This window comes from Seriola lalandi, unplaced genomic scaffold, assembly GCF_002814215.2.
Source record: "Seriola lalandi dorsalis isolate HSWRI2012SDOR001 ecotype SW California unplaced genomic scaffold, Sedor1 jcf7180002054767, whole genome shotgun sequence".
Classification (NCBI taxonomy): Eukaryota; Metazoa; Chordata; class Actinopteri; order Carangiformes; family Carangidae; genus Seriola; species Seriola lalandi.
The window spans coordinates 4,204-16,479 of NW_019525320.1; the positions used below are offsets into that span (position 1 = coordinate 4,204).

Consider the following 12,276-nt stretch of genomic DNA (forward strand, 5'->3'; position numbering starts at 1 on the left):
ACGTCATAGTATAGTAAGGCATAAAAACGCCAAAAAATGTTATACTATTATAAGGCATAAAATGTCAAAAAACATCATAGTATAATAAGACATAAAACGTCTTAGTATAGTAAGGCATTAAAACACGAAAAACCGTCATACTATAATACGGCATAAAATGTAAAAAAAATGTCATAGTATAATAAGACATAAAAATGTCAGAAAATGTCATAGTATAATAAGACATAAAACGTCATAGTATAGTAAGGCATAAAAATGTCAGAATACTTCATACTATGATAAGGCATAAAAATGTCAAAAAACGTCATAGTAAAATAAGACATAAAATGTCATATTATAATAAGGCATAAAAACACCAAAAAACGTCATAGTATAATAAGGCATAAAATGTAAAAAAACGTCATAGTAAAATAAGACATAAAATGTCATACTATAATAAGGCATAAAATCACCAAAAAACGTCATAGTATAATAAGGCATAAAAACGCCAAAAAACATCATAGTACAGTAAGGAATAAAAACGCCAAAAAACGTCATAGTATAGTAAGGCATAACAATGGCAAAAAACAGTATAGTATAGTAAGGTATAAAAGTAAAAGAAAATAGTATAATAAAGTGTAAAAATGTCAAAAAATCTCATAGTATAGTAAGACGTAAAAATTTCAAAAAACGTCACAGTATACTAAGGCACAAAAAATCTCATAGTATAGTAAGGCATAAAAAACATCACAATAAAACGCATAAAACCATATATATATATATATATATATATATATATATATATATATATATATAAAGATCTTGTGGCCCTAGGCAGCCACTTATTTCACTTAAGCCTTGGGATAAAGTGTAATTCACTGCCCCCTACTGGTGATCCTGAGACTACTGACCAGTGTGTGCCTCTTCATATGTTCCCTTCTGGTGAACTTCTTGCCACAGATTTCACAGGGGTAGGGCCTCTCACCAGTGTGAGAGCGCATGTGCCTCTTTAGGATGCACTGGTGCATAGCAGAGAAACTGCAGTAGGGGCACTTGAACTTTTTACGGATCACTGTGAAGTCATTCACTGTAAGGACAGAGAGAGGGAGGGAGGGGGAAGAGAAAAGAGGAGAAAAAAAAAATTAGTGCTGAATGAAGCTCATTTAAATAAAATGAGACGTCACTTCAGTTACTTCAGTTACTACATCTAATTAGCAGCATGGTCTAGAAATGTACCATCAATTCCCATGGCCACCCCAACCCCAGTCAAAGCTACAGTTGCCCTGGCAACAGCTCTTCCTCCATACTAAAGCAATAAAGGCAAAGAGATACTATAAACACACAACACAACATTCAGTCTGCCTTGGTTGCTCTAGAAGGTCTCTGCTATGGACAGCAAAAACACAGACAGAAAGACAAACACAGACAACGACTAGAAGGCTGAAGGTTGGGAAATAATCACACACACAAAGAGAGGCTTCAATATAATAATGGAAAGAAAGAACTAATGTTAATACCATGTCCCATCTTGTGTAGAGGTCTGACAAGCCAATTATCTCAAGGTCTAGACTTAAATGGTAGTTAAGCCAGGTGAAGGGCATCCAAGTAAACAGATAGTGTGTGTGTGTGCGCAATGTGTATGTGTGTGCGTGTGAGTCTAACCAATGAGAAACTTTACAATCAAAGCATACAACATATAACCAGGACTGGATTTAAGCACAACACACACACTGTACACATCTACTGCACACGAGGGAGGGACTCAAACACACAGTTAAGGGTTAAGTTCAGCTACAAGGAATACAACATAATTACCTCAATCTGCAAACCGACTTCTGCTCTGATTAAGCACTTGACAGCACATCAACAAAAAACATGCATGTATGCATAAACTGCACAATGGATTTTTTTCCTTTTCTTTTTTTTACATTAAATGTAAACACAAAGAAAGAAATATTGTTGTGATTAAGTGAATATGTGCATGACACAGACAACTAATAACAAAGAAGTTTTGACAGTTTCAATAACAGTTTAATTACAGCATAAAAATTACAAGCAGAATATCATTCTGTTTAGAAAAGTACATATTTTTATACAGTACATGGGTTTTATTCATAATCTAAAATGAAATATCTTTCAGTATTTACAAACAAAGCGTATTCCAACTCTGAAACGCTACACAACATCCGTACAGTAGTCGCCATTTCTCCACAGGGGCTGATTCTGCAGCGTTCCTGATTAGTTCCTGACTTCTCTGAGCCTGCCAGTCTGTTTCAGCTGCTGGCTGGGACAGTGTGTGCTACCTGAGAAATGGGATTTTGTATCAGAAAGGATTTGGCATTTGGGAATTCTGTGTGTGTGTGTGTGTATATATATATACACGATAGCAAGGGGGTAGATTCCCAATAGACACCAGCTCTGCTTTTACTGCACACATTCAGAAATTTCAGTTCTATGTGCTGGAGTGAGTGGACTACAAGAGGGAAACACTGGTGGATGTCTTCCCCTTTGGATATAGTATTCACAGTATGGGTGTACACAATAAACTGAGCTGTATCAAGACAATATTTTGTTGCAGGGTAAAGTTCTGCTGTAAACTCGAGGGAGAAAATTTTGGCAGAAATGTGTCTGAATTTACATGAGCATAGATTTTAAAGCCAGTGTTCCTCCCGCAGGCCTTGCTCTAGCTCTTCTGCCTTCACCACCTCCCTTATTCCTCTTCTGCATTCTCCCACTTGTCTTGCCTTGATCTCCTATTTTCTACCTTGTACTCACAACCGCACCATTATCTGTCTGCGGCAGTGACATCACCGAGCTCATCTGGTTTAAAGGGCATCTGCCCCTCGGTCCCCACTTCCCCCTCAGATGAGGGGTCAGGGGTTAAGAAGGGTCGGAGCCATGAAGGACCAATTACTGTCCAGCTCCAGCCACACTCAGCCACTATAAGACTTACAGATCTGGGACAGAGGAGATGGACAGAGAGAGAGAAAATGACACCACCCAACCCCCATCTGAGCTGCTACTGGTCTATTGTTTTAGCTGGCTTTGTCTCGTTCGGCACATCCCCTCCATCTGCACTGATCTGACAGCACTGACAGAAGGGAACTGTGTCAGACTGACGACTGAGGACAAGCTTGTGCGTGTCCAGTGGAGGTGGATCTGTGGTAGAATTACTTTGTTTGTCCTTTCTCTTTGAGATACAGCAACCACAAATACTTTTATATATTCCATTAAGTTCTTTAAGGCCAATTCTTAATATTTATGGATGTGCACTACAACAGAAATGATCTCATTTGGGTCTTTACTCAGCTCTCAGCGCTGCAATGCTACGAAACTCCTGCAGGTGGTGTGGTTGCGTGGGCTGTGAACAACAGTTAAGCCTTGCAGATATGAGCTGTCTTTGTGCCTTTAATGCAGGGGTGGACACAAAGATAAAGATCTCTCTGCCTAAAAAGGAGAGAAGAGTTTAGTCAGTCTAGTGACTGGCGACAGTAAGCAAGACAAGTGGTTTGGGTTGGGAAAGCGGAAATCACAACCCCCCCCCTACCTCGTCTCACCACCAAGCACCGCAGCACAGAGTAATTCACCTGTTTATGGGTCCAGTCAGTGCTCAACAAAACTATTCACAAAGCCTAAAAATACTGCATATAATTTCAGCCAAAAGTTTTTTTTAAAAGATCAGGTTTGCATAGCAACTGTGCACTGTTGACATATGAGTCAATTAGTGTTAAATCATCCTTAAAAAATAATAATGGCATTAAATTTAACACGTTGTAAAAAAGGTAAAGATATTTATAATCATGTCAACAGACATTTGATTGCAAAAGGAAATCTTCCCTTCTCAGTGCAACGAAACCACAGATCATTTTTGGCATCAACGTACAACACAAGTGAGGATACGCTGCTAATTGATGGGTATGAACGTGTGTACATAAGCCTGCAGCCTGTAGATCCAGTCTCAGTTTTACGCATTGATACTGCAATTATGATTATCAACTTTCATCTCTCGAGAAAGCCGCCACAGTGGAAATATACCCTGAGACACCCTGAGACATTTCCATCCCAGTGCAACCTCCCAGCATAGCTCCTGGCATCGACCCCACCTGGCAGCACACTTTAACATGTGTCGCCAGGTTCTTCTGGGTGCTAAAAGCCTTGGCACAGGCAGGGCAGGTGTGCCCTCTCTCTTTGGAGTGCACAGACGACAGGTGTCTGTGCAGGTCTGTGCGGTCTCTGAAGTGTTTCAGACAGTACACGCACTGCATCAGCTTCTTCTTGAAGTGAATGGTCTTCTCGTGTCGATCTGCGTTGGATTTGAGGGTGAAGCTGGCCGGGCACTGGGAGCAGAGGTAGCGCGCAGGCTCGGCCACTGCAGGGCGGTAGAGAGACTGGTGGAAGTGGAGAGGCTGGGGCTGTGGCTGGTGACGGGGCAGGGCAGGCTGGTGGTGCGGACCCTGCATGCTCGGCCAGTCCAGGGACAGGGCCATCAGAGACAGGGTGTGGCGGTACTCGTGTTCCCTGAGATGCTCCAGGCTGCTGAACAGCCGTTTGCACAGGGAGCAGGCGAACCCCTGTGAGGGCCAGGCACCGGGTTCTGGCAGGACTCTTTCCCCTGATCCAGCCTCTTCGCCCAGCACCATCAGCCCTTTAGTCTCTCTGCCAGCCACGGACACTGACGCAGGTATGGTCAAACCACCAGCACAGCTCCCACCGCCCATCTGATCCCTCTCGACAGGAGACTGGTCAACTTCCAAGGCTGAGACAGCAAGAAGGAGGGTGAGAACGAAAGTGAGAGAAATAGAACAGGTATAAAAGCACAAAAACTCTCTCTTAAGTTGTCTAGACATGACATACTTCAACTCTTAAAGCCTAAACCATACCTGCGCTGTATTCTTTCATGTCTTCTTCGTCTTTTATGCCCTCCTGTAAACACAAAGCATCTCGTTATGTCACATGCACAGATTTATACCGGCTGTATGGAATATTGTCTGGGCATGCAGGAGGCAGGCAGGTGAGACAAGCTGTGAAGACAACCTTTTTTCACACACATGTGAGAAACACAGAGAAACAAAGACATGAAAACAGAAAAAGGAAAAAAGACGAGGAACGACAGGTCAGCATGATTTAAAGACAGATAAATTGTCAGAGATAAGCACGCAAACACAGAAAAAGTCTTGTACAGTAAATATCTGACAGTTCCTGGGTGCTAGAGCTGTCCTGAGACACAGAATCAGCACTTAGGTTGATCTACAGTATTAATAATATTATCTTTCTGTTATTCATATGTTCAACCCCCACTTGGATGTTAGCAAGGTGCAACAAACACCCATCCCCACTTTCTTTTCCCTTCTACATCCCATCTGATCTGTATCCTTCCTCCATCTACTTCACGCTCGTGCCATTCCTTCACCCCCACCCATTTCCTCGGCCCCTACACTCCTCCTCCTCCTCCTCCTCCTCCTCCTCCTCCTCTCCAAGAACAGAACACAGTGCACTGGGCAAACAGATGGCTTGTCCGTAGAGATAGGGAGGCTTGTTGGGAGGCAGGTCCACTGAAATCAAATGCTGCTCCTAAATGCTCACCCGCACACACAGCGTACACACACACACACACATACACAGACTGGCACAAAACTCACATCCACACATGCTCATACTGCCATGTTCACACACACACACACACACCCACACACTCGCGCACACACACACACACACACCGTGCAGAACAAACAATTTCCTGGGCTGTGAGAGCAAACCTCTCATTGTCTACTAGTATTGATTCTACTCAGTCTCATCTCACTACCTTGCCCGTTATCTGCCATATCTAAGCACACACTGCCATTGTGACCAGATGTGTCATCTCTAATCTAACCACTATATTGCCACATTACCGCTAATGCCGAGCAAAGACTGCAGGCTCGAAGGTGAAATCTGGTCTAGCTATATTAAAAGAGTATTTGAAAAGTGAGACAGGAGTGAAGAACTGGACATCTGAAAGGAAGAGAAAGCAAACAAATCATACGGAAAAGAAAGACAAACAAAAGAAAACAGACAGACAGTGTTTTTTCTTCAGTGTAGCAGGAAATATGCCAGATTCCACACAGAGAATGAGATACAGAGAGGGGTTGAGAGATGATGTGGTTGTGCGTAAAAAAAAAAAAAGAAAAAAAAAAAGAAAAAGGAAAAAGACTTTCCAATGATGAAAAATAACCCCATTAACCCAGAGCCCCACCTACCCCACCCACACCCCTGACCACGTCACCAGTCACTTTCTACTCTCTGTCACCTCTCAACCCCCCTTAGTGCGTTTGCGGAAGCAGGGTGAAACTGCCCCCTGGACCCTCCCCTCCACTCGTTTTTACATGGATCAAACTTTTATCCGACTGGAGGAGCAGTACCCAGAGAGCAGCCTCCGCCCTGGAGCGGAGCCAGGCTCTGTGTGCTTACCTCAGGCAAGGTGGAGGGCACCGGGCCCTCAGGGGACTCTTCCACTTGCATGATGTCCAACCCTTCTGAGCGCAGCGGGGATACCCCAGCCCGCAGACCGGGGGCCTCCAGGGGCCGAGGCTCAGAGGGGAGCAGTGGCGTGGGTTGAGTGGGTGGGCAGTATGCCGATGTTGATGACGATGACAATGATGGCGGTAGTGGTAGTGGTGATGGCGGAAGATGAGGAGGAAGAAGAGGAAGAGGAGGAGGAGGAGGAGGAGGAGAGGAGCCAGCCCCCTGTTTGTTATGAATAGTGGCCCCCGTGGCCCCTGGCCGGAGCGTGCTGCAGTAGTTGTTGGAGCGGAGCCCTGAGGAGCACAGGAAACGAGTCTCACCCACCCACTCACGTACAACTGCAACTCTGCTAGCAGCTGGCCACCAGAACACAACGGGAGAGAGTGGGCAGGGGGGCACACAGAGGCTGCCAGTGCTACACTATCAAACACTATGGAGAGGGGGAGGAAGAAAAACTCTGAAGTTTCACTTTCCACCAGCCGAGGGGAAAGGGTTAGGGCTTCTCTTCTCTCTTTCTCTCTCTTTTTCTTTCGCTCCTCTGCTCTCCTTCTCCTTCCACCCACATGCGTGCGCAGAGGATGGCAGCATGTGTGTGTTTTGTGAGAGAGTGTGCATGTGCTGTGTGAGCAAGTAAAATGCATATAAGGAGAGGGGGCTTGAGGATCTTCTGTAGTGTGGAGGGAGGTTGTTTTGGACAGGAGCCATCCTGCAGCTCAAGTGAAGACTTTTTGTGCACGCAGGGTAAAGGACGACTATATCGACCATGTAAGATGTTTACCAGCAACAAGTTAAGGCACGCTGGATAAAGAATTTGGAATTTCTTACAGAGCCTTTAGCTCTCTATAACTATTCACACAAGCGCTTTTTCTGCTACATTAATATCACCATTAGCTGGTGCTGAGAGTGCATCTCTTTTTATTATCGTGCATATTAATCAAAGTATAATGTATTGCAGATTATTTCGGTGTGTGTGTGTGTGTGTGTGTGTGTGTGTGTGTGTGTGTGTGTGTTTGAGTATGTGTGAGTGTGGGCAGCGTTTTGGGGAATGTCTCCAGAGTTATGCAGTGGGTTAGCCATTCATTGCCCTCCTCTGCACAACGGACAGAATCACACAACCATGAGGCTCGACCGTGGACGGATTCCTGGAATGTTAAACTACCGCGCCCGACACTCCCCACTCCCACTTACTGAGAACACACACAAATGCTTAACTCCCCATCTCTTCTTCCTCACCCCCGGCAGTAACAGGAGGAACAACATTAACAGGGAGGAAGAAAATGAAGACAGAAGAGTAAAGGGATGAGCTACAGGTGAGAGATAGCAGCTCATTGACAAATGTCCTGGCAGAAGGTAACTTCATCAGGGAAGGACTATCATGGAATATCTGCGTCGAATGGGTTAAACAGTGTTGGTTCAGGCCTCTTGAAGAATTCCAACAGTCGCCTGTAAATTTTTGCAATCTTGTCTCGCTGAGTTTAATATTTCTGTCGTGTCTGGCTGTAAAGAATACAAATAACAGCAAGCTGACTCACTGTGCAGCAACAGGAGCAAAAGAAATAGAAAGAGGAAAAATACAGTAATGTAGAGTAACTGAATTACGTTAACACTAAGACACAACCTGTGTCCTCTCCTCCTGCTGCTGCTGCTGCTGCTGCTGCTATCAGAACAGGGCCAAGACTTATTAGGTCTGTTTAGGCTTTAGGAAACCAGTTACTGTAAGGTGACTGACCAGCTGCCAGTAGCCAATCAACTAAAACTTGGTAAGTCAGGTTAGGAATAAATAGCCAGATAGGATTGGGGTTCTCCATGACTCGATGGCAAAAAGGCCTAATGACGCCCTGTTCGCAAAACCCCCCGGGCAATTTTTACACTCTTTTTATTGTTGTATAAAATATGATGAAAAAAGGTAAACCTGGATATGGATCCATGTTTCAGGTACTGTATGTATCTCCTGCAGGTAAGAGGTGTTTGGAAAAGTGCCAGCAAATCCAAAAGGTTTATATATAAAGTGGTTTAGGTCACCTTTAATGGAAGGATCCCATGACCAGATTGATGTTATTTCCATCTCCTGTATCAATATTTGCCTTTACATTGACCCTCACTGTTCCTCCTCTCCTCTTGTATTTAAAATAGAGAGGCAGAGGGTATGAACGATGCCATGTACAATCCAAATTTTAAAACTGAAAAGTCTCTTCCTTCAGAATTTGTGTTAAAATCATGGAGCCGCTGGGAGCTACTGTACAGGGTGAGTCAATTTTCAAAAGTACATGTGAAGTGATGAGAGCAGGCAGTGGGGAGAAAAGTTCAATAATGTCAGTATGATCCCGATAGTTAATTGGATGTTCTTTACAGACGGTACGCGGTGGCAGTGTGGACAGGTGCGCAGGGATGGTCCGGCAAAATCCATTGTCTGGCATTGATTGTGTGACGCACAGAGGGGTAACAGGGCCAAATCCAAATGATCTTAATTGGATTCAGGAGGCTGATTGACATACAGACTGGTTCCACTGTATTTTTGCATTCCATGACATGCTAGGAGGATGTAATCGGTGACCCATGCAAAGGATGGTAAAGAGAGCAGCCGTGCATTTGAATTGCCTGCCCCGTCAACAAGGCGGCGGTCGGCCTCGGTTTGAATTACTCAATGTAAAGAGAGAGTGGTTAAACCGTAGAACACAGATTCTAAAGTTTGGTCCGATTTTCTTAATTTTTTTTCTTGAATCTTATGGAGAAATTTTTTTTTATTAAAAACACTTATACGGAAAAGAGAGGATAAGAGAAAGAGGAAGAGGGAGGGAGAGGGAGAAAGAAACTCTATGTCAAGGCCTTTTGCTAGTATTCAGTGATCTCTCTTGAATTGGGCCAGGTGACCTTGCTCTACCTCCTCTCTGCCTAGATCAATACTTTCCCAGGATTTTAAACCAACATACTTTGATGCACCACGGCTGAAGTAAAAGAAGGGGGAAAAGAGACAGGAGTGAAACAAATACAGAGGCACTGAAGGAGCCGGCCAGAAGGGGAGGGAGTGAGGGAGAGTGTGAGGGATGAGTGTTAAGGAGGGGTGAAGGAGAAATAGATGGAGGGAAGGAGGGAGGGAGGGATGGGGTGAGGGGGAGTACAGGAGGGAAAAAAGGACAGGAAGGATGTTAAGCAGGGGTGAAGGAGAAGCAGGGAGGAGAAGAGGAGGAGGGGAAAGAGGACTGAATGGAGGGAGGGAAGCAGGGAGCAACGATCTGTCACACTAGGCAGACTTATCCTCCGCCCAGTAATCTGAGGTACGGTGTTTGTTTATTTTTTGTCCTCATTTAGACACAGGGGCAGACCCAAGGAGGGAGGGGAGGTTGTTGGCCATCATGACAAGCCTATTTCCCCAACCCCTATTGTGCAGGGAATTCAAAATAGGGTTTGGCTAACCAAAAACCTCCCCAAGGTTTCTTTGGCGACAACTGAAATACAGCTATAATACTCATTCAACAATTTTTTTTTTCCAAGCAGGGAGCAAATGATTAACATTCTCTGAATTCTTCAAATCTCCTATTCATATAGTCAAGGCTGAGTGTATCTGTAAAGTGTGAGTGTGTATCAAAAAGCCTCCTCTCTTTTCTGGAGCTTGTGAGGCTGCCTATCTGTGCTGTGACAGCATCTGATTCTCCTCTTTAAGCCAACAGAAACATCTCAATCCCACACACTTAACACTTACACAAAAGGGGTGATGTGATGTGGCGTGCGTGCGCGAGCACATGCCCGTATGTGCAATTTTGAATGTGTGTTTTGGTCTATTCAGTCTTGGCTCTGTCTTTTATTTTGTAGGTGAGTGGGGCTCAACTCAAAAGGCATGACTAGGCTTGGAGTTGTACCCTTCCTCTGCTTTTCTTCCGCTCACAAAGACAGGCAGAACTCGGGACAAAAGATCCAATTACTAGCCAGTAAAAGCAAAGAAACACAAATACAAGAGTCACACAAACGAATGTGCCCTCGCGGACATGGTCTCAAGCAAATATACGCTCACACAGACACACACACACACACACACACACACATACACACACACACTCAGAGATACACAAATGTATCGTAGACACACTGACAGTTTAACACCTTCACTGAAGGCAAAAAAAAGTTGAGGAAACAAACAAATAAAAATGAAGAACAAATTCTCCTGTTAACGTGGACAAATTAGGCGCAGTTAAGCACGTGTATTGATCTATTATCGATGTGATTAGAAAATGATTTATTCTTCATTAAGTGGAGGCATTGATTGGAACATTTATGGTGAGTTTTTCTCCGTTGGGATATTTAAATATCATTCAAAGAATGGAGGAAGGCTTAACATAAAAACATACAATTATTCAAATATAGTTTGAACAGTCATTCATAATGACAAAAGAAGTAAATTGTACAGTAAATAAATACTTGATTATACCTTAAGGTTTTACAGCTTGTTGTAATCTGTTTTATCTCACACGACATCACATTTTTCTATTGTAAAATTATGTTTTCAGAGGTCCAATTTTAAAGAAATACTCTTTATTCTGGAGAAGCTTTTAACAGCATGCAGAGGTTTATTCCGTAGTTGAGTACAGCAAAGCTCTTCATCACTTTTGGTGCTGCAGTTCAGTAAGAAACTAATATGTGAACAGTTGCTGCAGTTCTGTTGTGTTACTTTGCTGCTGTGAAACAGCCGTAGAGCCACTGATACGCACAAAGAAACTGTCACATAAAACCAAACAAATTTTCTCACGACAGCAAGAGCGATCCCAGCAAAATGTTCTCTCACTGAGTCACCGCTGACTATTCATCACTGGCATTGCCACACAATCTCGTTACACACTCAAGTGGTACCGCGCGCACGCACGCGCACGCACACACGCACACACACACACACACACACACACACACACACACACACACACACACGCAAGCATGCATTCAGTGTTATCCAAATACAGTGGCTGATGAGGGAAAATACTCTGCAGCAGAGGACACTCATGTCAAAAGCGGTCAAGCCTGTATGTTTTAAGTCTCACAGGTGACCATATGAGCAGGTACTCAAAAAAGACACACGAGTAGGTTTGTGTATACTTGACTTGTAAGTTATGATGAGATGTGTGGCTGGTTGGGTGTAAGTGTGTGTTAATGATCAGTGTGAGCACAGTGTTAGTAAACAGTGACTTACACGACAGGGAGTGTCCTCCTTTGGGCAGGTACTCGTAGAGCAGGGGGTTATCATCTCCCATCATCTCAGCCCGCAGCGACAGCAGGCTGTTCTTACTCATCAGCGCCGCCTTCAGATTGGCTACGGATGAGATGGTTCCACCCACGGCTCCTCCCCCGGCCTCCTCCGATTCGTTGGGACCCATGAAGCCGGGCTCTGCGGTGAGAGCCTCTTCCTGTTTGAGGAAGAAGTCGAGGCGTTCACCGCGGCTGTCTGAGCTGTTGGGTTCGGTCACGTCTGCCCCTGAAGATAGGGATGAAGTAACAGAAGATGGGTGAGGCTCCTCTGTCCTTCTGCAGCTATTGCTGACTGACAATGAAACTAAAGCAGGGAAATTCAAGGAGGCGGTACGGGACAATGCCTCAAAACATTTCACACAGCACTGTTTCGACTTAATTTGAGGGATGACATGCTTCTCCATTGGCTGAAAATCCTGCCAATCTTGGATTTGTGAAACCCTCTCAAAGGGGATATAAAGGGATGGTGGTCAAACTACAGAAATCCAGATCATTGTACTCATTTTGTTGATCTAAGGGTTTCACCCGGCAGCGATAACAGCTTGAGTGAAAATACCCCCCCCA

The 12,276-nt window shown here is 44.3% G+C and overlaps 1 protein-coding gene across 1 annotated transcript in view; it reads right to left on the minus strand.

Annotated features, from left to right (window-relative positions):
* Positions 1 to 1,988: 1,988 nt before the first annotated feature.
* The window catches only part of zbtb46 (zinc finger and BTB domain containing 46), a 54,852-nt gene continuing 44,564 nt past the window's right edge, over positions 1,989 to 12,276 (minus strand). The window contains exons 4-7 of the mRNA XM_023425287.2: positions 11,657 to 11,938; positions 6,427 to 6,773; positions 4,860 to 4,902; positions 1,989 to 4,735 (exon numbers count right to left, since the gene is read on the minus strand). Of these exons, the coding sequence (XP_023281055.1) occupies positions 3,972 to 4,735; positions 4,860 to 4,902; positions 6,427 to 6,773; positions 11,657 to 11,938 (1,436 nt within the window). The 3' untranslated portion in view covers positions 1,989 to 3,971. The remainder of the gene's footprint in view (positions 4,736 to 4,859; positions 4,903 to 6,426; positions 6,774 to 11,656; positions 11,939 to 12,276) is intronic.